At 40.4% G+C, this 24,111-nt stretch overlaps 3 protein-coding genes and 1 long non-coding RNA gene across 5 annotated transcripts; 1 reads left to right on the plus strand and 3 right to left on the minus strand.

Annotated features, from left to right (window-relative positions):
* Positions 1-5,328: 5,328 nt before the first annotated feature.
* Positions 5,329-7,990, minus strand: LOC147321785 (uncharacterized). 2 transcript variants are annotated; one of them, XR_015131016.1, is made up of 5 exons: positions 7,833-7,990; positions 7,067-7,132; positions 6,561-6,716; positions 6,016-6,108; positions 5,329-5,718 (listed from the first exon to the last, which is right to left on the minus strand). It is a non-coding gene; the product is annotated as an uncharacterized LOC147321785 (long non-coding RNA). The 2 variants fall into 2 exon arrangements; XR_015131017.1 differs by lacking the exon at positions 7,833-7,990 and adding an exon at positions 7,677-7,712.
* A 6,144-nt stretch (positions 7,991-14,134) lies between these two features.
* LOC147321786 (uncharacterized) lies at positions 14,135-16,908 on the plus strand. Its single transcript, XM_086305121.1, has one exon. It carries the CDS (start codon positions 14,313-14,315, stop codon positions 15,375-15,377), a length of 1,065 nt encoding a protein of 354 aa, XP_086161247.1. The 5' UTR covers positions 14,135-14,312; the 3' UTR covers positions 15,378-16,908.
* A 2,247-nt stretch (positions 16,909-19,155) lies between these two features.
* LOC147321787 (general transcription factor II-I repeat domain-containing protein 2-like) lies at positions 19,156-20,790 on the minus strand. Its single transcript, XM_086305022.1, has one exon. The coding sequence runs from the start codon at positions 20,788-20,790 to the stop codon at positions 19,156-19,158; it is 1,635 nt and encodes a 544-aa protein (XP_086161148.1).
* A 658-nt stretch (positions 20,791-21,448) lies between these two features.
* On the minus strand, positions 21,449-22,857 carry LOC147321788 (pituitary homeobox homolog Ptx1-like). Its single transcript, XM_086305122.1, has 4 exons — positions 22,827-22,857; positions 22,056-22,420; positions 21,870-21,953; positions 21,449-21,721 (listed from the first exon to the last, which is right to left on the minus strand). The coding sequence occupies exons 1-4, from the start codon at positions 22,855-22,857 to the stop codon at positions 21,449-21,451; spliced, it is 753 nt and encodes a 250-aa protein (XP_086161248.1).
* Positions 22,858-24,111: the final 1,254 nt, after the last annotated feature.

Here is a 24,111-nt window from a genome sequence, read left to right on the forward strand (position 1 = left end):
GTATCAGTGATTACAAGAATATCATTAAGAACTCTAACCAACGCTGTTTCAGTGCTATGCAATGGCTTAAAGGCAGATTGAAATTTCTCAGCAATATTGTTCGTGTCCAAGTACGCCTGGAGTTGGGAGAGAACTAGTCTCTCCAGGATCTTGGACAAGAACGAAAGCTTAGAGATCGGTCTATAGTTTGAAAGGTCATAACAGTCAGAATTTCATTCTCTGTAAGATATATCTCAATACAGATTAGGCCATTAAAGTTAAATAAATAAAATAAAAATAAAGGAAAAAGTGGGAAAAACACACAGAGAGAGAACAAAACAAAAGAAAAAGCAAAGAAAAAAAGAACAAACAAAAACAAACAAACAAAAAAACACTCCCCCCAGAACCAGAACAAAAGAAAACCCCATGGTACTAAAGTTTAGTCTGTTGGAAGTGTTTTCAATGAACTGAAGTAAATAATAAAAGGCTGCCACATCTGTGAGAACTTATTAACATTTCCTCTGAGTCTGAATTTTATTTTCTCCATTTTTAAAAAGAACATAACATCTTCCAGCCAACGTGCTCGGGCTGGAAGGTGATGAGCTTTCCAAGACAGCAAAATTCTACGTCGTGCCAGCAGTGAAGTGAACATAACATCCAGCTGTTTATGACTAAGGTTTAGGGTGGCATCTTCAGAAACACCAAACTAGTGGGCATGGTTGGAGTGTAACGCTCAAAACATGAGAGAGCACTTCAAAATAAAAAGTCCAGTATAACTTAAGTGTCGGGAAGGCAAAAAACAGGCGTTGCATCTGTTGCACAGGAATGCTGGGGTATATTTTAGATAATCTAGATGTGTAATCTGTATACCGTCTTAAACTGAATAAGGGAGTCTTGCACATGAGGCTGAAGTATGAATTTTGTCAATTATTTTGTCCCAGTAACCTTCCCCAAACGTAAGACCCAGTTCCTGTTCCCAACTCAAAGTAATTATTTGGTTGAGTAATTGCTCGATGCCATAATTAAAGTATATACTTGTGATATTAGAGCCTTACTGTGAGGCTTCAACTGGAATAAGTCTTCCCACCAAGGCTTGAGAAGCTGACTTGGAAACTCTGGCAAGATAGAAGATGCACAGTGTCTTATTTGAAAGTAGCAGAACAAATGATACGAGGGCAAATCATACAAAGAACAAAGGTCACTAAAGCTGAGAAAATGTTATCTTTAAAAAAGTCATAAAAACATTTGATACCTTTTCTTGCACATATGCAAAAGGAGGAGTCCACCAGCGATGGGGGGAAGAGGTAGTTGTTGCAGATTAGGGTCAGAGCAGAAGCAGAGACTGAATTGAAGTGATGCTGGAATTGATACCATATTTTTAGAGAGCCAATTAGAACAGGGTTGTCTGTGAATCGTAACAGGGAAACAGGAAGGGATGAAAATAATAGTGCCAAGAAGTGATACAGGAAGGTTTACCCTTCTTTGAAAAGACAACTTTACATAGGTCAGCAAAGGGTTAAATTTTGCTGCTTGCAAAGCTTTAAATGAACTGGTAATATGCACTTTAAAGCCTGAAGAAGCTAGTTGGAAATCAAAATCGGTTTGTCTAAGCTCTTGTGCAGCTGGGTTTATGGGAAAACATTCACTTTTTTATATATTAATCTTGTACCCAGAGAAAGAGCCAAAATGTAGAAGTATTTTCATTATAGAGGATAAATGAATTGTTGGATTTGTAACATATAATAATAAGTCACCTGCATATAAAGCAACCCTATGTTCCGTACCACCACGAATAACCCCTTGAAACAGAGGCGAGGTTCTAAGAGCCACAGAGAGAGGCTCTATTGCTAAAGTGAAAAGTAAAGGTGAGAGTAAAATACTCCGAAATCAGTGTTAGTACAAACAGATGCCAGTGGCGTAGTATATAAAAGATGAATCCAAGATATAAAATTGTTACCAAAACCAAATTTCCTCAAGACTGCAAAAAGATACCCCGATTCCACTCGATCGAATGCTTTTCCTTAAAGGCCGCATTTTAAGGCCGATTACGTCACAGCGACGCGACGAAGGCTGTCCCAATTCAAAGGCTGCTCGAAATGCAGCCCTCAGATGCGTCCTTCATTTCCCTGAATTTTAAGGACATGGCGGTGTAGACTTCCTGGCCCAACATATCCCAGAATGCATAGCACGGCGGTGGGTGTGGATAATTTTGCCGAAAAAAAAAAAAAAGGCAGATGAGGGGCACCCGAAGAGTAAACTTTAAGTACTGAATATTATGTCACTTATTTATGTGCAAATGTTTAATAATGAAGAACATTAAAACATTACTGTTGGCCACACAAAGTTATGTGACATTAGTGACGTTTGTACTAACTTGGTTTTAACGCCTTTACTTTAAAATATACGCCGTTCAATAGCTGAGCTTAATCTTACAGAGAATGATCAAAGCTCACGTAGAAACAAACAAACGAACAAAAGATTTTCTCCTTCATTTCTGTCGAACAAAGCTGTATGAAATGTTTCCAGCTGTTAGTATCATGGTTGCTGGGCAACCTGGGCAGCGCAACGGAGGCTAGACCGTCCCATTTCACAAGGCTCGCACTTCCGGCCTTAGCGGTCTTTAAGTACGCGGCCCTTGTGGACCGTTAAGGCTGCGTACTTTAAGGCTGCAGACCCTGAATTGGGATACAGCCAATGACTCAATTGTTTATAAGGAAGTGAATCACTGGTGGGATTTGTGGCGTTTTACCACGAAGAGATTTTTGGGCAAGAGATAAGTGCGCAACATATTGACAGATATGGAGTCAGCAAGGAGGAGAGGAGTTGCCCCTAGTGGACCTCATCACAGCCACAGAAACCACCATACGAATTAACAAATTGTCACAGACACAAGCAGAGCAAATCAGGATGAAAGTTTCATCCACCCTCTCCAGTGCCAAAGTCTCTCCGTCTAACCTCACAATACAAGAAAAGAAGGCCATCGCTTCCCTGAGCAAAGACCACAACATCAATATATATTACCAGCTGACAAGGGAAGGTGCACTGTGGTCCTAAACACTACGGATTACCACACAAAGATCACTACTCTCCTCAATGACAACAATACCTACGAAGCCTGAAAGCGAGACCCCACAAGCAGCTACAAAAAGTTATAGCTTGCTTCAAGACATTGAAAAAGGACAAAACCATTGACCGCTTTACATATCACCACCTTTACCCAGGGGATGTCATACCCTGCATCTACGGACTTCCTCAAAGCAGGTGTCCCGCTCAGACCCATTGTCAGTAGCATAAACTCAGCTACTTACAACATTTCGAAACACCTTGCTACCATCCTAGCACCACTTGTGGGGAACACACACACATCACATCAATAACTCCACCGACAAGGTCCAGAAACTTACCCTGGAATCAGATGAAACCATGGTGTCCTTGTATGTAGTCTCTCTCTTCACTTGCATACCTACCACGGAAGCAGTGGAGACGTAGTGATAACCCATGTAAAACATGGCTGTGCTATGGGCTCCCCCGTGTCACCTATTACAGCCAACCTTTACATGGAAGAAGTGGAAAGAAAAGCTCTTCGCTCTTTTAAAGGGAGAGTACCCAGCCACTGGTACAGATATGTAGACGACACCTGGGTCAAAATCAAAACACAATAAGTTTAATCCTTCACTGTGCATGTAAGGACAAGAAAGACATTGTGGACAAAACAGGACACCCCCCATAATCTTTAGTTAAATGGTCTGATTGTTCAAATATGTATTTTCTTTGATTGTGGTAATATAATGTGTGCCCCAGTCTCCAAAAATGACATAGTGCAGGAAGCATACACTCAAAAAAATGAAACGTTGACTTTAATTAAAATTATTTTGTCAACAGGTTCCACGAAATTGAATTATGTTAGTTTAAAGCAAAAATCTTTAGTTCATCTAATTTAAAAAAACTACTTAAGATTAACAAGACATATTTAAGACTAACTAAATCAAGTTATGTTGTATGAACATAGATGATATATTTACAGGTTAGATAGTTAAGATTAGTTACTTCAACACATTTCTTATTTGTGGCAGTAAAATGTTAAATTTAAGTTAGATTAATTCAAATATTATATTTTCAGCCACCTTGTGCTTTATTAATTAGTTTTACCTAAATCTATTTTGTCAACAGGTTCCACACAAATGAATTAAGTACATCCAACTTATTTTTTTAAATTTATTTTATTGCCAACACATTCAGTGAGCATTTGTGTAAACCCAGTCCAAAATAAAACACAACAGCTCATTAGGGTTAGTAATTAACAGTATGTAGACAGATGCAACATCAAGACTTTAAATTAAATGTCTGTATCTACCAGAAATAGAAGAAAAAAAACGCATTGAAGATCACATAACACATTAATAAGATGACACTTGAGTTATGCACATGTGACGCTAGTAAGGTCTGTGAGTGTTTTTTTCTTTTAGTGTCTAAAATGGATAGCAAAGTTGCTATTTGCAATGATTGCTTAGGGTCAGTCCAGTAACACAATGCCAATGAAGTGCTTTCCTTTAACAATGCAAAGTGAAGTGTCCACCTCAACAGCCACAATTTTAAAAAAAATTATGTAACAACAACAACAACAATAATAATAATAATAATAATAATAATAATAATAATAATAAATAGTCCACTGATATTAGCAATCAAAGAAAATTACATCACCATCCCAAATAAAACTTTAACAAAACATGCCAACATTATGGTCTAACAATAAAACAGCTTGTCAGCGTTCAGTTTTTTTGCAACAGCACAGCAGTAACCATTTAACACTTGCCACTGTCAACATTTATTTTACCAGTGTTTGGGCAAAAAACTTCAGATGTAAACATTTTAACATGGAAACAATTGTTCGTCTTTAAAAGTCCACAAAATATACATTCATCCTGCATTCCCAACTTGGATGATTTGATATCCTCGTGTTGGTGTTGTTCCCAGACCATCATGAAAATGTTGTTCCAGGTTCAACATTGCAAGTGACCAATCACATTGTTGTGACGTTATTCTTTTGCGCGCCAAGCCATTCGTGCATTTATGAAATTCCAATGTTGCAAGGACAATATCAATTCTGCTTACTGTTTATTAAAGGGTTACGGTTAGGGTTAGGGTCAGTTGATCGGCGGACAGAGGCGGTTTCACGCAGCTTAAGTACAGTTTTTTGTTTTACGCCGGTTTTTCCTGAAGTCGCAAAAGTATGACGTCACAACATTCTGATTGGTCACTTGCAATGTTGATCCTGGAACAACATTTAGTATGATGATCTGGGAACAACACCAACACGAGGATATCAGATCAACCTCCTAACTTACCCTTATTTTTAGTATGTATTGCAATTACCTTTACAATGCACACAATGTAACACAAACTGAATATGAACATATTTCCACCTCATAACAATATGCCTTGAACGCTAATATACACACCACCCTTCAACATTTCTGGTGCAGTATCATCTCTAAATTAAATCCTTTAAATCTCAATACTTTTGATTGTCTCTTAGCTTTCAGTCTTGAGGTTAACTGAGATTCAGTGCATATATCCCACCCATTAAGAGTGCACATGCAGAGGCCAGGTCTTCCAGGTCATGCAGGACACACTAGATGGTTATACCCACATCGGCTGGAGGAGTGCTGGCATCAGCTCTTTCGATGGTAAAGATAGCAAGGGTAATTTGTTCCAGCTCCCTCTGAACAGCTGTAGCTTAGACACAAAAACATAGAAAAATGGCATCCAGTTTTAAAAAAAGAAAGAAAAAGGGCCAAAGCTACCCTTTAATGACGTAAACACAATATTAGGAACATGCACCCCAGTGCGCCACTATTTTAGACTACAGATTCAACGATAAATATAAATAGTTTGGGTATACAAGAAGATTTCCCAAAACATTTAAACAGGTTCCATGCAAATTACAACAACAACAACATTACAACATGCAACAACATTAGTTATTCAAAATTTGGTTTAATACAGATAAAAAACTAAACTAAAATTACCAACCAATTATTCTTTGAAGAGGATGCTTGGGTCTTCATTCAGGTAAAAAGGTAGTGCCCTGAGGACACACTCCCTCCCCTTTTCAATGGTTTCCTTCTGTAGAGAGTGGCAGAGATACAGGAAGAGAAAACAGATATACTTTAGGATGACAGAAACTCACATTATACGCAAAATGAATGACATATCCACTGCACAGATAGACATGTACACAAGACCAACTAATCATCACATGGACATGAATAGTTAACCTGTTGGGCAGGGTTTCCACCACATTATATATGTCCATAATGGAGGTAAAGACAAACTAATACATCATCTTTTTTGCATTCAAAACATAACATAAAAACATTCACTTCTGGTTTAACCTAAATCAAGGGATCAGATTTTACATATGTTTAGGTAATTTAAATTTTCCAACGTTTTGAGTACCAAACTTTGTCTTGCTTAATATAAATGTAAGTGCACTGTGCAGCTACCATACACTAGCTGTTTAAATTTGAAAATGATCTTATTAGCCATAATATTTTGCTACCAACAGAATAATGCACCTGTGTGGCTGGGGCCAAAGTTTGTCTAATTTTCTTCCCTGCAACGCCTCCTTTTTTCTTGAAGACTTTTATGAGCTGGTCAGTGTATTGGTCAAGTTGTGTAAAAAGCCTTGGAACATGTGCAGCAGTAGTAATCCTCACATATTCTGCTTCCACCTTAAAATATGTCAACAAACACAACATACTGTACTGTAAATATACATACTATATGTACACATATACAAACTAAAACTAATGTAGAAAGACCTCATTAAAGCTATAATTTTAACACAAACATTTACACAAAATGCTAATGGCGCCATTACAGCTTTTATTGTTATTTATCAAGTTCCAAAAAATATTGATCACAGCTGATCTGAAAAGAATTTCATGCCTCAGGCCCTTGAACTGCAACCTTTACCATGGTTCAGATGTGGAGAAGAAATAACAGGGGCATGGGATGGGTCACAAAAGAAAACTTAACTTATAAAACAGTTTTGTTTTTAAAAGTATAACAGTTCACATACCACATACAAGCTCAGCAATACCACATACACCACATCAGTATAGGAGGGAGCAGGTAAAGGCAGGATCTGAGATTTATAAAGTAAAACAAGAAATTCATTACTTAAATTTCAAGAAGCAAATTATTGTTTGAATTACAACTAAATAAAATACTACTCAGAAGAAAAGCAAGAGATTGACACTGCCATGTGCTAACTTTCTATAGAAGCAATTATCACCAGGTCTGTCGACCTCCATTGTCTGTCCACTCATATGTCTTGAATAATTTTATTAAAAAAATTAAGTGTGTACTTTCACAAACTGTAATTTATAACTACATTGATATGTATAACTCCGCTAGGAAACATGCTGTATTTACAGACCATTTTTACATAATACAGATTACTGATAGAGCAGAGCAATGGTGTCACAGTGGCTTTCGCCCTTCACTTTTTGGATTTTAAATGTCACTTTATGCTATCCTTGCTATCCTATTCGATATTTCCGACTCTCGGATTACAGAAAAGGAATCCCAAGAAAGCAAATGGAAAAATAACCCCTTGAAAGAATAACCCCATGAACCCCTGTAGCTAATCCCTTAATAAAACAAAAAACAATAAAAATGTTTCTTACACAGTCCACAAAATAAGCATGTCCAGGACCCAGTAAAACTAATGTAAAACAAGCACACGCAAACGATATAACATGTCTTGTAAGACAAACGTAAAATATAACCATGCTGGACATATAGATACTACACAACATAGTCAAAGAAAAAAGTGGTCTTACCTCTCAAAGAAACAGCAGCTTGGCGCCAAAACAGCCTTTTTCAGTTAAATTTGAAGTCTTGCGCATGAGCAGGCACAAGCCGTGAAACCTTCTTGTTCTGCGCGGTTTCATTACAACTGTTTTTGCATTACTGCCACCTTGTGGATATACAAGGTATATCGATCCTAATTGACTTAACTTAAATGTTATGCGATCAAGTAACACAGTATTATGTACGTTGAATAATAGACACAATTACGTAGACTTGATTAGAAAAACATATGTTAACTTAACAAAAACATATATTTTAAGTAAAATGAAAATAAATAATTAATATACACTGAACAATCCACCTCATTCATTTTTTTGAGTGTAGTTATTCCTCCGTTACACCACAAGAGCGAGTATCCCCTAAAATGAGCAGCTCTAGCGGGAGTAAATAAGCCCAGCCACTACCCATAAGGCAGTGCGCCTATAAGAGTTGTGTGAGACTGCAAAAGTGTGTAACGTTGTGCTATGTCCATGTATATATTTGAGAGTAAGCAGATACAAGATGGTAAATAACTTAAAATGTATCTACAGATCAGTCCACGGGGTTGCAGAGAATGTGGGAAAGTTGTGTCATTAGTGTATAAGTTATTGGTAGCGATGTGAATTAGCCGTGATGCTAACGATTAGCAGCTAGATCTAATTCATTAGTTTGTGCGGAAACCTCGTGGCACTTTTGTGGATTTATACCTGTACCGGGCTGTAATCACAGCAGATATAGACTGGTGGATCACACTATCTTTTGTTTGTGTTTATTTCATTGTTACACTGTAAGAAATATTAGTGATTTGAGTTTAAAGACTACCCATAAGGCAGTGCGCCTATAAGAGTTGTGTGAGACTGCAAAAGTGTGTAACGTTGTGCTATGTCCATGTATATATTTGCAGATGCAGTAAAGGCGAACTCACAAAGCCACACTGGTTTCAATTCATTTTAATCCAAGTGTGCAACAAAATTTGGTGGCAGCGGTGGGATCAGCGGTGCTACTGAGAAGCAGTGTGAGATTACAGAATCGTCACACACATTATGGAGTTGGAGCAACTGCAAGACCAGCTAAGTGAGAGCTTGCTGCAGTTAAGGTCAGACCAACTACAAGAAGTGTGTTTACAAGCTAAAATCTCAATTGGGAAACAGACAAAGAAGCACACGCTGATCAGAACAATAAGTGAAGCAGTTGAAACAATTATTGAAGTGGAGGAAGAGGAAGTAGCACACACATTCCTGGACAGATTAATTAAAACTGTTAAAGAACTAAAGGAAAGAGATGACCCTGCACAGGAACGTGAAGAGAGTATCGGTAGGGATGCAGTTGCATTGGCCAGTCTACAAGAACAATATGCAGCATTGCGACTAACTTTTCAAACCTCAACAAGAAGGTTAGAGGAAGAAATGGCAAGACTGACAGACAGAATGGCCTCCCAAGAAACTGCACAGTTACCTACTCATCCATCACCGTTACCTGCTTCACCAGCAACACAGCCCCCTGAAGTGACTATACGCAGGGAATTTAGAATCAGTGGCCAAATTGGGGAACGGGGTCAGAAAGACAAACTGTCATACTCCAACCTGATTCATCAAATCAAAATGAGACTTAAAAAGAATCACAGCGAAGCTGAAATTATTGAAGCTGTTGTTAGGGCCATAAGCCCAGGCCTAAGTCTCCGTGATATGTTAGAGATTAAAACAGACCTCACCCTCATGCAGCTTCGTACCATACTGAGGGGACACTACAAGGAGGATAGCTCTACTGACCTCTATCATCGTCTGATAAATATCACTCAAGGAAGTAATGAGTCCCCACAGAACTTTCTATTTAGGGCAATCGAGCTGAAAGAAAGAATCCTAGCATCATCAAGGGAGCCAGGAACAGATGAACAATACAGTGTCGAACTGATTCAGAAAAAGTTTCTGCGAGCCGTTGGCACAGGTCTGATTAGCGACAATGTGAAATACCAGATCAAACCCTACCTGGATGATCCAGCAGTCACTGACGATGTGCTGATTGCAAAGACAAATGAAGCGGCCAGCCTTGAGTGGGAGAGGCAACAAAAATTCAGAAAGACCACCCGAGAAATGAAAGTAAGAGAGATAAAAGCAGAGGCACAGTCAGTGCAGGAGGCAGCGGTTGGTGCAGTGGGTGGGCAAGACCAGCCATTCTCCACCTCGACAAAAGGTAAAGCTGCTAAAGCACCAGCAACAGTGACACGCAAGGAAACTGAGCTGTTTGATATCATCAATCAACTAAAAGGGGAAATAGCTGAAATAAAAGGAGTTATTCGTGAGTCGCGCCGACCTTCTCCCTCACACCGCCCAAGTCTCAAACGTGGCTGCAGGGATTGTCAGGACAGCAATAGAGGAGAAAACTGCGACCACTGCTTCAAATGTGGACAAAGTGGGCATTTGTCAAGGGGATGCCACACCCGGAGAAAACTTCCAGACAGGGCAGAGCAGATTGATATGTCAGCTAGCACGGTGAACCCACGCCCGTCACCCTCTTTTCAGCTACTAAACCAAGGTGAGCAACAACAAGATGTTCACAAACTCTTAACGGACAGTATAAAACATTTGGAGACAAAAGTAGCAGCCGCCACACAAGATAAGAGGAATGAAGTGGTCTCCGTCAGCCTCCTCTCCCCAAAGCGAAGAGCCCAGCTCCTCAATCTTATTGGGAAGACGCACGTGATCACCTGCCTGCTTGAGGGAGTAAAAACCACAGCGTTGTGGGACACAGGATCACAGGTTTGTCTCATAAATGAAAAATGGAGACAACAGAACATCCCACACCTCAAAGTTAGGAGTTTAACTGAAATCATTGGGCCTGGTATATTAGATGGAAGGGCAGTAAACCAGACACTTATCCCATTTTCCGGGTGCGTTGAAATCAAATTCAGGTTGCCTACAGAAGAGGCTGCGCAGTTAGAGCTTCTTGTGCCAGTACTAGTAGTAGCTCAGGAAGATGGGGTGGCGGAGGAGCCAATAATTGGCTTCAACATGATTGAATACATGCTAGAGAGGGGAATAGAGCCACCTCGTGCTGTAACAGAAGCTGTTAGCACAGCATTCTCCATTGACTGTAAGAAAGCTGAGGTCTTTATAAAGGTGATGAAGAGTGGAGACGATGGGCTAGGTGAGGGCAGAGTGAAAACTGGGAGAGAATTAATGAGTATCCCACCTGGTCAGACAAGAGTGGTCAAGTGTAGTGTGAGAGCAGGCCCACTCCCAGCAGGATGTCCTGTTCGAGCCCAGCCCCTACCCTCAGATGCCAGAGGGATTGGAGGTGCAAGAGTGCGTTGCCCATTTACAGCAAGGCAGCTGGTCCCGTATTAGCTTCCCAGTCACTAATACCAAAGCTTATGAGATCATACTGCCTCCGAGAACTGTTTTGGGACAAACTCAGAGGGTCCGAACTATTTACCCAGCTAACACAGTGGCAGTGGAAATAGAACAGTTGGGAACAACAAGACCTACTGTACAAGCAACAGCTGCACCTCCAGCTAGCCAAATTGGGGAACAGGAAAACAGAACAAGAAGCAACAGTGAAGGTGTATGGGGACCCCCCAGTTCCCCTCGACCATCTCTCTCCGGCACAGCAGCTGAAGATCAGGCAGCTATTAAGGGAGGAGAGTAATGCCTTTGCTCGTGATGAACAGGATGTTGGCAATATCCCCTCACTGCAGCTTAAGCAGCGACCCCACACCTGTTCGCCGAACATATACATCAGTGCCTAAGCCACTTCATAAAGAAGTAAAAGAATATCTGGAAAACTTGCTGAATAGAGGGTGGATAAAGAAATCAAAATCCTCCTACTCCACCCCCATCGTATGTGTGCGAAAAAAAGATGGCAGCCTCCGCTTGTGCTGTGACTATAGGGAGCTAAATATGAAGTCAATCCCTGACTGCCATCCCATACCACGCATACAGGATATGCTCAACACATTGAAAGGAAGCTCCTGGTTCTCGGCCTTAGACCAAGGGAAGACTTATCACCAGGGCTTCCTGGAAGAGTCAAGTTGCCCTCTCACAGCATTCATCACACATTTTTTTCTTTTTTTCTTTTGTGTCCTGACACGTGTATGTTTTTTGTTTTTGTTTGATTATTTTGTTGGTTTTGGAAACGAATTTAAACGAACTTGTGACAATACTTGAGAATCACAATGACACATAGTGATTAGGCATATGATTGAAAAATGCCTAGGTTTAGAGCTGTGAGCTATGAGCTGTGAGCAATGCAAAGTTTAAATATATATATATATATATGTGTATAAATGGGAAACAACCCTAACTTCAAAGTTTGAAATGTGTGAGATGCATGAATTGTTTGAAAAACTAGAAATTATCTAAAAATGCCTTAAGTGAAAATGTAGTGTTGCATCTATAGAGAAGAGAAAAAAGAAGAAGCATTCTATAACTTAAAAATAAGGCTGACGTGTTGACAATAGACTAAGAGACTCATTTGCAGGTGGCTATCAGGAACAGAGAGGCAAGCAAGGTCACAGACACCAAGGCTGTAGACAGCCACGCAGAGACAGCAGATAAAATAGAGACAATGCCTGCTAGAACCGTGGAGAGGAAAGTCACTTCACACGAGATTGTAGGAGTAGGCCACAGAGAAATAATGCAAAACAGTTTTGAGGCAGCCACTTACGAACTTACAGTTTTCAAAGGACAAATTAGTTGTACAGTCAGCTGCAGGCCACACAACTGTACAACAATTAACTGCTGAGTGCATGCTAAATGACACCCCACCAGAGCTAAAAGCACTACACGATGTGGCCCATCAACACACACCCGCCACATCCACTTTCCAGAAACCAACCGAGTATCACAACATTCTGAGATTTAAACAAACTCCAGGCCCAGATCCACCTTATGATCAGCAAGTGTGGAAGCTAGGAGAACAGCATTTGACCTTACAGCACAGGCCGAAATTGTGTAGGTTACGCAGTAACCACAGATAGTAGGATAATAGAAGCAAAACCACTTTCTTCTTCATATTCTGCACAGAGCGCTGAGCTGATAGCTGTGATTCGCGCATGTGAAATACACAAAGACAAACTAATAAATATACATACAGACAGCCAGTATGTTTTCTCTGCTGTGCATCATTTTGCAAAAAATTTGGCAAAACAGAGGAATGATTACATCAACCGGAAAACCGGTTCAGTATGCCAACCTCTTACAACGCCTACTGACTCATTACTACAGGCAACAACTTTGCTGACAGAGCAGCAAAACAGGCGGCACAAATGACAAACATCACATTGATGGCAGTTAACACACATCAGATTCCACTGGATGTGTTGCAAAATGAACAAAAAGCAGCAAGCACAGCCGAACAGACAAAATGGCTAAAACACGGTGCAGTTCTGACAAACGACTTAATGATGTGTTATGGCAAGCCAGTGTTGCCAAAATCTCTCCACAAGATGGCGGCATTAGTGACTCATGGCTGTACGCATTTGTCATCGGGGGGAATGACCTGTATTGTCAACTCTCATTTCTACACTGTAAATTTTGAAACTTCAGCAAAACAATTTGTCAGAACGTGCATGACGTGTCAAAAACCTCACCCTTTTCACACAATTCATATGGATTTTATTGAGCTAAGCGAATGTCAAGGGTCTAAATACGCCCTAGTGGTTATAGATGTGTTCTCAAAATGGCCGGAAAACTATCCAGTGAAAAAGGCAGATGCAATTTCAGTAGCAAAGTGCCTGTGCAATCACTTCATACCCACATATGGCATCCTAGCTTTGATACGATCAGACAACGGCACTCATTTTGTAAATGATGTCATCACTAAGGTCTCTGAAGCACTCGGTTTCAGCATAAAACACCATTGTGCGTATCACCCTCAGAGCGCAGGCCTTGTAGAGAGAACTAACGGCGCTATAAAACAAAGGCTCAGTAAATGCATGGCAGAAACAGGAAGGCCGTGGCCTGAATGTTTGGGTTTAGTGAAAATGTGGATGCGCTTAACGCAAGGCTCCAATAAACTAACTCCATTTGAAATCATTCATGGTAGGCCGTTCCCACTGCCCATCACCAGTCAACCAATAGACAAATCAATCAGAGAAAACACATTAGCAGAATGGATGTCTAAGCTGTTAGAAAACAAGGAGATCATTGTACATAATCAACAACCTGATGATGTTTCTCCAGTGTCTTGCAGATTACAGCCCGGTGACTGGGTTCTGATAAAGGTGCTCCAAAGAAAAAACTGGAGCGCACCCAGGTGGGAGGGACCACATCAGGTTCTCTTCACCACGCCCACCGCTTGCAAAATTGCGGAACGACCATCCTGGATCCATCAGAGTCACTGCAGGCGAGTAAGTGAAGCCATCTAAACTCAGTCGACACAGGCTCGCCCAATTGTTGTGATCTCGCCCGGTGGAGGGAACAGCCTTTCTGGCCGGGGGGTCTACTCACGACAGGAGGGTGTGTCCTGTTGTCATGAGGTGGTGGCTCCTAATAACTGCAGCGGCCCTGACCCTGGCCGGGCTCCTCATCTTTGCTTCCGTGAGGGACAACAAGTCACGCTATATGAAGAAAAGGCAGACACTGTATGACAAAGGACAGTACACCAAGTTTCCCCATGGCTACGCCACTAACTTCTGGTGGCAGTTTATGAACACTACAGCTCACTTGAATAATAAAACTGACTGCTATGCATGTACCCATATGCCCCTATCCTCACAGACGTCTGGCCTGTGGCCATACAGCATACCTGAAGATCGCAGTTGGTGCCTGTTGGGCCTGGCAACACACCCAGGCTACGGTACTCTTTGGTCCAAGGCCAACTACAGCATCCCAGCAAAAGCAACCTGGAGGTCATCATCACCCACAAATGTGAACTGTTCCGGACAGACCTACCTACTGACCTGGCCCCAAGTCTCAGACCCACTGCCTGATGTAATTCTACTGAACAAACTGAACGCATCACAACTGCCAGTATGTGTGATGAACAATGGATCGCGGGCAGTGGGGGAGCTGCCTACTCACCTATGTAAATACATATACACTTTCTGCCCACCGAGGAATGAGAGGAAGTGTATGGCCTGTTCAACCAACACAACCTGTGCCAGTAACGCGACGCTGATGAGCCTCAACTGTCGCTCCGACTACAGCTACCGAATGCCACTACAAACAAAGACTCAGTACCAGACAGGATGTGCACCCAGCAGTAGAGGAACCAGAGTTTTGGCTGACTGGTACTTCCTATGTGGCAATAAGGCTTATCTGTCACTCCCTGAAGGTTGGGGGGGTCTGTGCGCCCTGGTGCAATTATCAGATCACGTCTTCTTCATGCAAAGTGTTGCACATCACCCAAGCAGCCGACAGAGACGTGAATTGGACATCGCCTCACCCAATTCTTTCGGCATTACAGTGGACACTGGAGTGCCGGGAGAGTTTCGCATCTGGGGAGGAGGAGTGAAATTCTTACAGAGCTTGATCCCCGGCATTGGAGTTGCCGAGGTGCGGGATCACGTGGAAATCAACCGATATGCTCTGCTATGACACATCAACTTAACTAAGACCCTGGGAACGGCCTTAGCAGGAGAACAGAAGGCCATCAGAACGATGGTGCTGCAGAACAGACTGACACTGGACCTGCTAACAGCATCACAAGGAGGAGTTTGTAAGCTGATCGGGGAGACATGTTGCACGTTTATCCCTGATGGATACGAAGCTGGAGGAGACATTTATGAAGCTTTGCAGAATTTGACCATTCTGCAGAAATATGTCGCTGACCACACATCTGGAGCAGCCACATCACAAGGCTGGCTGGACTGGCTATTTGGCGGCTCGTGGTTGGCTGCTGCAGCGAAGCCGTTTGTCTTTCTAGGTTTCATCATGGTAGCACTGCTAATATTAGTGTTGTGTGTGTTGCCATGTCTAAGAGTAATGATTTCAAAGATGATAACAACTACAATGACTGCTTATGTTGCCGTGCCTCAAGAAGAACAGCATCCCGTTGAAATTCTGTTAGAGGAACTTGTAATAGCTGCTAATAAATGACGTGGTGATTAAAAATGACTTGTCAAGTGATCATGCACTGATTAACACATTAGTAGTTTATACAGGTACAACATAAGGTTTTCTTATTCTTTTATTTTCTTTTATTTTTTGTAGTTTTAGTTTTATTATTTTCCTTCATTATCACTTTTGTATTTTCTTTTACTGTGTCTTCCTTAATTCTTTTATTCTTTTATTGTTTTATTCTTTAGGCCACATGATTTACATTTCTGCTATGTTGACATTTTGACCATTAAAAAATTGCTAAAGACACTTAATAAATAACCTTCACAGACAATTGTTGTATACATTTAAAATAAGTTAAAACAGGAGGGAATGTTAGTGGAAAATGATTCTATGTTTCTTTACCTTCTTTTAAATGTACAAAGATGCCCTTTTGTCTATGGTTAGATTAGTTTAGAATTATCCTTTTAGACTTTCCCAGCGAAGACATATTGTTTTGGGACATATTGTTTTAGATTGTTTTATCTCTCACAGCTTTCTCCCAGCTCTCTGCTGACGAGACTAGCGCCACATATGGAGTTGTTTATTTTATCTGTTTATTATTTTCTTATCCTGTTCTCACTGTCTTTCCTATAAAAAGTGCCAAGCCTCTGTTCACGATGTGAGTTGTTCTCAGCAGCTCACCCGTGTACACGTTTAGCAAAGAAAGTAACTTTGTCTCATTGTGTCTTTATTTCTCCTGGGTTTTTTACAGAGTTTTCTCCCAACAGAATGAAAAGGCTGCTGAGGAGCTGAGAGTGAGCCTGAATACTTGTGTGCCGCCTTCTCCAAAAACAGTGACTCACTGAGACAGAAAGAAACTTAAATCTTTATAAATAAAAGAAAACTAAGAGAAACAAATCTAAAGCAAAGCACGCAAGAGAACCAAAAACTCAACAACCCCAAAACAAAAAGCCACACATCAATCCTCTCTGCTCCAACTGACACTGCATGAACAGGTGCCTCAACATTTAGAGTCTAAGGGAGATAATCACAGAGGCAGAAACTTTCCACTGTATTCAAAGGAGCTTGCAAGGAGCTTGCACTGTATCATCTCAGGTTTCTTAAAACTAAGTATTCAAAGTCTGAGGTAGGGTTGTTATTTGACGTATTCCTGGGAAAATCTTTGAGGTCTATTTTGAAGCTCCAGATTCTTTAGATTGACTGTCTCATACTTTAATTGTGAATATAGAGGATTGTAGCTCAAGTTAACATGGAAAGATAGAGGTCTAAAGTCTCTAAAACATTTGGGTATTCAGTCTCTGACAGAAGGTTTGGAGACATGTAGAAAGTTTTGAATGGGTGAAACTAATATTTTATTTACAGTTTCTCAAACACAAGGCAGATAATATTCTTCATGTACATTATTTTTTACAACTATTGGAACAACAAAATTAAACAAAACACAATTTCATGAATTCATCTCTTAATGTTATATCCAAAACTCTGATGATGTTCTCTTTCATGACTTTTTAAACTACATCAATTCATCAACGTCAAAGACTTGATATGTTACATTAGTCCTTACTACCAGCTTGCTGAACATAAAGATTCCTTTCAGGTCCTGTTATGATCAAGTTCTAAATGTCATGTGTCAAAGATTTGTGTGTTTCTTTATAAATTATGTGTAGAGTTCTGAGGTCAACCAAGTCTTTACATTTAGGTGTATTTAATAAAAAGGCTAAAAAGTGGATTTGGTGGTTCATTTGAAGTGGGGTTTTTTTTATGATTCTAAGTCTGTTATTTATCATCAGTTTATTAATGACAAAATTTGTACGTCTTCCAAATAGTATGAGTTTTGTTTTGCTCAGATTCAGTGTTAACCGACTATAGAAAAAGTCTTCAATTTCTTAAATTGATTTTCTAGTTCATTCAGAAGTTGTTCCAAGTTACTTCCACAATAACTTTGTATCATCTGCAAACAATATGACTTCTGTGTCTTTGCAGTTACTTCAAATTAAGACATGTTAACACAAACACCTTTACCCTCACTTATCTCTCATGGCCCTGGTGCCAACTGTCTGCATTGACTTGATAATTAATCAGAGGTAGCAGGGTGTGATACAGGAACTCTAAAAGACACATTAGCGTATGTTTAGTGGTCACTGGGTGAACTGGGTGCGTCTCTAATAAACTCAGTAATGTTCTCTACATGATCACAAAGATCTAAATTAGATGTGTAAGTCATTGTTTGTATGTAATATTGGTTTAATTTGGCTTATTTTAAAACATTTTTATACATATCAGGTTTCAATACTCACTGAAATAATGCAGATTCCATGCAAAAATATTTAAAACTGAGCTGTATTTGCTCTGATACATTTGGAATTATAAACTATGTGTACAAATTTTCTGATAATAGAAAGTAAATTAATCATCGGTGCAAAGATCAACTTGGTTGTTTGTCTGAAACAACCAGAGCAGGAAGTTAAATCAAAATCATGTAACACAGATCTAGTTGACATGAAAGCAGAACAAGTTAAAATGTTCTCAACTAACCAGTGAGAAATACCCATAAAAATCATGATATACACCAGTTTGTCCTACTGAAAACGTTAGGTCCAGATGAACAGAATCAACTTTTTGGGATTTCCTTACCTGGATGATTGAGCACGCATCAAGGTATTTACAGAAGCCACAGATTCTATTGAATTCTAATATTTCTAAAATCAATGGGTTTTAAGATAAAGGGCCTAATATTCACCCCATACCTACCATTTACTAAAAGTACAGAAAACAGAACAGATCAGAATCCTGATATCCTGTCAGCTCAGTCATTGATACTAGCTACTATTTACAATATCTGTGATATTGAACATTAACTGTTGTAAGGCTCTCCACCTTGGCTGATGTGTGAAGGAGAAAGCACACACCCACCTGTGACAAGAAACCAAACATGAGATTTCATTACACTTTTTAACACCAAATATGTTTGAGACTCAATAAAAATGACGCATGGAGAAAGTATTTTGTTTTAGCAAAGTCCTCGTTTATTGGAAGAAAAATCATTACAGATTCATGTTGACTTTACAACAGTTACACCAGGGGTGCTCACACTTTTTCCGCATGTGAGCTACTTATAAAATGACCAAGTCAACATGATCTACCCACTACAAAAATCCAAAACATATACTTATTTATAAATATATTGAGGATTCTTTATATCTACAATGTATATACATGCATAACCGCAATATCCAATATTTCACAACACAATTAACAATGTAAATTTTTTGTCATTACCTGAGTTTACTCTGATGACTTGCACTGAATTGAATCAGCCAGGGATGCATAGTCCGGACAGTAGCTGCTGACGGCCAGCCTCAAACACACATTTCCTCATGTTGGGGTACTTTACTTCTGTGAGTAAGTTCCAGAACTGTCCATGATCTCTGGACTTCAGCTCAATGTCGGCTTGTAGTGTCAAAATCTCATCTTCCACTCCAGAAGAGTTCAGGTGAAATAGTTTTGCAATTTTTGATGCGAGTGAATCGACATCAGCATCTTCCCGAAAAGGATAGCACATGAAGGTAGCGACTGGCTCGAGCAAAGAAAAGTCTTGAAAGCGTTTGTCAAACTCTGACAGACAATTGTCAATCTGCTCTGTGTAGCGTGCACTGTCAAGTTGCAAACAGGCCATCCCCTGCATCTCCAGCTCTGACGCCAGGTTTTGAAAGTTTATCAAATCATGGCGCTGCAGCTTTAAAGAGAGATGTTGCATCTTTCGTTTGAAAGCATTAACTGAGCTGATCATGTTGATCACTGTTTTATCTTTTCCTTGCAGCTGTAGATTAAGGTCATTCAACATGTTTGTCAGATCGGTTAAAAATGCCAAGTCTAACAGCCACTGACCGTCATTAAGTTGCATGTATTCTGCTTGTCCAGCTACACGGAAAAACTCCTTAATCTCCGGACAGAGCTCTCGAAATCTTTGCAGGAATTTCCCTCGACTAAGCCACCTCACGTCAGTGTGTAGCAACAACTCAGAGTGGTCGCAGTCAGCCTTCTCCAGATGTGCCCGAAATAACCGTCTTTGAAGAGATCTGGCGCGAATAGAACAGGCGATCTTCGTTGCAACATTCATGATCTCCTTCATGTTGAGCATTTTAGCGCATAACGCTTGTTGGTGGATTATGCAATGGTAATTTAGGAAGTCCGGGAAAGCATCGTCCTGCCTGCACTTGGCAATAAATCCATTCAAGCGGCCAACCATTGCGGGTGCTCCATCTGTGGTAATAGACACCAATTTGTACACTGGGAGCTGGGTTTTCTCGATAAAGTTTTTGAACGACTGAAATATGTCCTCTCCTCGCGTCTGTTCTTTCATGGGCAGGACTGTTAATAGCTCTTCTTTTGCAGTGATATCAGTAAACACCATACGAATGAAAATGCACACCTGGGCTGTGTCACTCACGTCCGTAGATTCGTCCAACTGCAGTGAGAAACACTGGCAATTTCCGATGTCCTTCCAAAGTTGCTGGGTTAAATCCTCCGCCATGGCTTCACAGCGCCGTGTAACTGTACTTCTTGACAGCTGGAGAGCTTTGATCGAAGATGTTATTTCTGCCTTATTTTTAAAGTCTCGGAACAATGAGTCAGCTGCTTCAACGAATGCCTCTTTTACCATCTCTCCATCTTGAAAAGACTTCTTGTTTTTAACGATGATGTGACTCACCCGGAACGATGCTTCGGTGGCGGCTTTCGCTTTTGAAGTTTGTTGTGTGAAAAATGACTGCTGTCCGGACAACTGGGATTTTAGTTCCTTCACCTTTTTCTTTCTTAGCTCGCTTTTCGGCGGGAATGTAGTGTCGTATTTTCCGTGAACAGTTCGAAAATGCCGCTCCACATTTCCCTTCTTTGGCATTGCGATGGCAGCCTGGCAGATGAGGCAAACGCACTTCGAAAATGACATCGTGAAAAAAAAGTCTTCCTCCCATTCCGTATGAAAGTGATACGTTTTTGTCTTCTTACTTGGTCCAGCTCCCTCACTCATTTTTAACCCTTTCTTAGGTTTAGAAAAAACCGAGAGCTAAAAATTGGAGTTAACTCGCTGACTAGCTTGTCAGTTTTACTACACTTCGCGCCGCTGTTTGCACATGCGCAGCGACCTAAGCGTCAGAAAAAAATCCGATGTCATCTGACTGGCTTCCCTGTATCAATCAAGTGACGGGATGGATGATAGGCTGGCATCTATTTTTTTAATGCCATGCGATCTACCAATACTACCTTTGCGATCGACTGGTCGATCGCGATCGACGTATTGAGCACCCCTGAGTTACACCATATAAAAAGTGGACTTTATCAATCACTCACACAAGCCTTAATCTACCCCACCAACTATGACCAAGCTAATTTTTCCTTGTTTTGTAAAAGTGTAAATGACGAAGAAGTTCACTGAGTTTTATCAAACCTGCCTCTGTGTTAACTTTTAAATAACTTTACATTAAAATGAAAACATAAAAAAAATAACATTAGCGTCCAGTATATCAGAAATGCTCATCTTAAGGCTTCAGAATGATAGTTGAGAAATAAAAGAGAGATGTAACAGTAGCTACAGCCATCTTTAGCTGTTAGCAAGGCTCTCCGCTTTCTCTGCAAAAACTTGCACTGTGAAGTCCAGGGTCGTTCATATTCCATGCAGTGCTTAAGACACCAGTGTTGCAATCATAATGTCCGTTGCCTGGTGGCATCGACCAGCCAAACATCTGGGGTGAGTTGTGGAGGGTCCATTGAGGTCCAGAGACAACATTGCCCACAGCATCAGGATAGTGGGCCTGATTATTTGCACCCTTTCTCATGAAGCTGATGTCCAGTTGTTCGCTGAGTGAGGATGCTCCCTGAAACTGAATCACAGACAGATGCACAGTCAGTAAAACCACATTACAGAGTTCTTGTTTTAAATTATAATCAATACGCTTCATCTAATTAAATGAATTCCCCAGATAGTGACTGAATTAAAAACAGTTCTGTTTAATAATTGGAGATACTTACATAAAGCGGGACGCCCTGATTGAGATGCTGAGAATCTGGAATCTTCCTAAACTTTCTTCTTCGGTTTTGAAACCAAGTCTTCACCTAAAGATGGAGGGAAGCAGAAGAAATTTAATGAGTACAATAGACCCAACATTCAAAACGAATTCAGTTCCTTATGTTCTAGTAACCTTGAAAAACACTCACCTGTTTGTAGGTCAGTCCTGTCAGCTCTGACAACTCTGTCATCTCTTGTGGGTCAGGGTAAATTTTCTGATTAAAGTGATGGTCAAGAGTTTTTAACTGGCTGTCTGAGAACAGCCCTCGGGTCCTTCCTTTGAGCACCTTGGCCTTTTCGTCCTTCACACACATAGTACTTGTGACAGTGTTGCTGCCCTCCTGGTTTCTTGGGGAAGCAAAAACCAGTTCCTCCTCCGTGACGGAGCTGGAAACAGCTTCAGCAGCCTCAGACATGTTGTTGCTCATCTCCTTAGCGAGAGCTGCCTCAGCCCATGCTGCAAGTTCTTCCAAGGGAAGACTCCCTTGCAGGCTGCTGCCAGAAATCCACAAGTCTATGAGGACAGAAAGACAGAGGCTAAGTAAGCACAAATATATATGGTCCACATGGGTCACCGTGGCTACTGATATGTTTTGGCACAGTTGAGTTTTTTAACAGAAAATAATACAAAAGGGATCAACTGATGAGCCTTAATCAATTTCCCACACACAATGTCACTTGATTTTACTTGCTGAATTATTAAAATGTGCCACCAGATGTTGCCAATTAGAAAGTTTAAAAAGTGACTCAAAGCCCAGATGGTCCTGAAGTGGACTCTCTGTTCAGCTGTGGAGGGAGAAATGGTGACTTCTGCCATCAGGACTTACAACACAGAGTGAAAGAACATTTTTGCAAATTGTCTTCGAGGTTAACCAACTCTCTTCATATTAGCTCACCAGACAACAATGCTGAGTACATACCTGGAGAAAAGTGCATCCCATAATCTTCCATGTTTAAAATCCCAGTGATTAAAGCAGGAAAGCTGGAATAAGTGTCTCTGCTGAAAGAGCTCCAAACCAAGCAGGATAGGAACTTAAGACTGACGGACTTAAGACTTAAGAGCAATACTCCTGGGCTTTTAAGGAGGTTTGTGGGTGTGGGCAGGAATGTGGGGGGTTGAGCTTCTTCTTTTGTGAGTCACTTTACAAGCAGTCAGGCTCTTTCTACCAACTGGCATCATTTACATTTCTTTAATATGCTGTTTCTCCAGTCTGAAAAAAGAAAGTACAGTTAGAAAGCAGCCATACAAATGAGCTTTACCAAATCCTTTCAACTCACACTTTATAAAATATGAAACACTTAATGCACTTAAATCAATTAAACAAACACATCTTTACTCATGTGTTTGAAATACATGATGGACTATATGATGTGAAAAATTCTCATTTTGTAAAGAAAGCCAAACCTGTTGAGTTGTTGACTGTGAGCTGCAGCTGGTGTAAATCGTGATTTTTATGGGTATTTCTCACTGGTGAGTTGAGAACATTTTAACTTGTTCTGCTTTCATATCAACTAGATCTGTGTTAGATGATTTTGATTTAACTTCCTGCTCTGGTTGTTCCAGACAAGCAACCAGTTTGATCTTTGCACCGATGTTTAATTTACTTTCTATTATCAGAAGATTTGTGCACATAGTTTATAATTTCAAATGTTTCAGAGAAAATACAGCTGCTCTTTAAATATATTTTTGCATGAAATCTGCATTATTTCAGTGAGTATTGAAACCTGATGTTTAAAATGTTTTAAAATAAGCCAAATTATACCAATATTACACACAAATAATAAATTACACCTCTAATTTAGATATTTTTGATCATATGGAGATCCTTTGGAGTTTATAAGATAGTAAATGGTAGCTTTCACCTTCTTTGAAAAGCACCTCTACATTGTAAAAGTCTCTGACACTAAAACACCCACATAAGTCAATGTCAACAAAAGCAAGGCTAACAATCCACATCAACGCTCGTCATAAACCCACAGACACATGCATCTGGCCTCCTCTGGCTCATTCAGAATTAGAGACGCACCCAGTTCAGCCAGTGACCACTAAACATACGCTAATGTGTCGTTTAGAGTTCCTGTATCACACCCTGCTACCTCTGATTAATTATCAAGTCAATGCAGACAGTTGGCACCAGGGCCATGAGAGATAAGTGAGGGTAAAGGTGTTTGTATTGACATGTCTTAATTTGAAGTAACTGCAAA

Source organism: Aulonocara sp. 'chitande type north' Nkhata Bay, linkage group LG9 (assembly GCF_057382095.1).
Source record: "Aulonocara sp. 'chitande type north' Nkhata Bay isolate Kocher_YH1m ecotype deep benthic linkage group LG9, A_spYH_male_GT1.1, whole genome shotgun sequence".
NCBI classification, from domain to species: domain Eukaryota; kingdom Metazoa; phylum Chordata; class Actinopteri; order Cichliformes; family Cichlidae; genus Aulonocara; species Aulonocara sp. 'chitande type north' Nkhata Bay.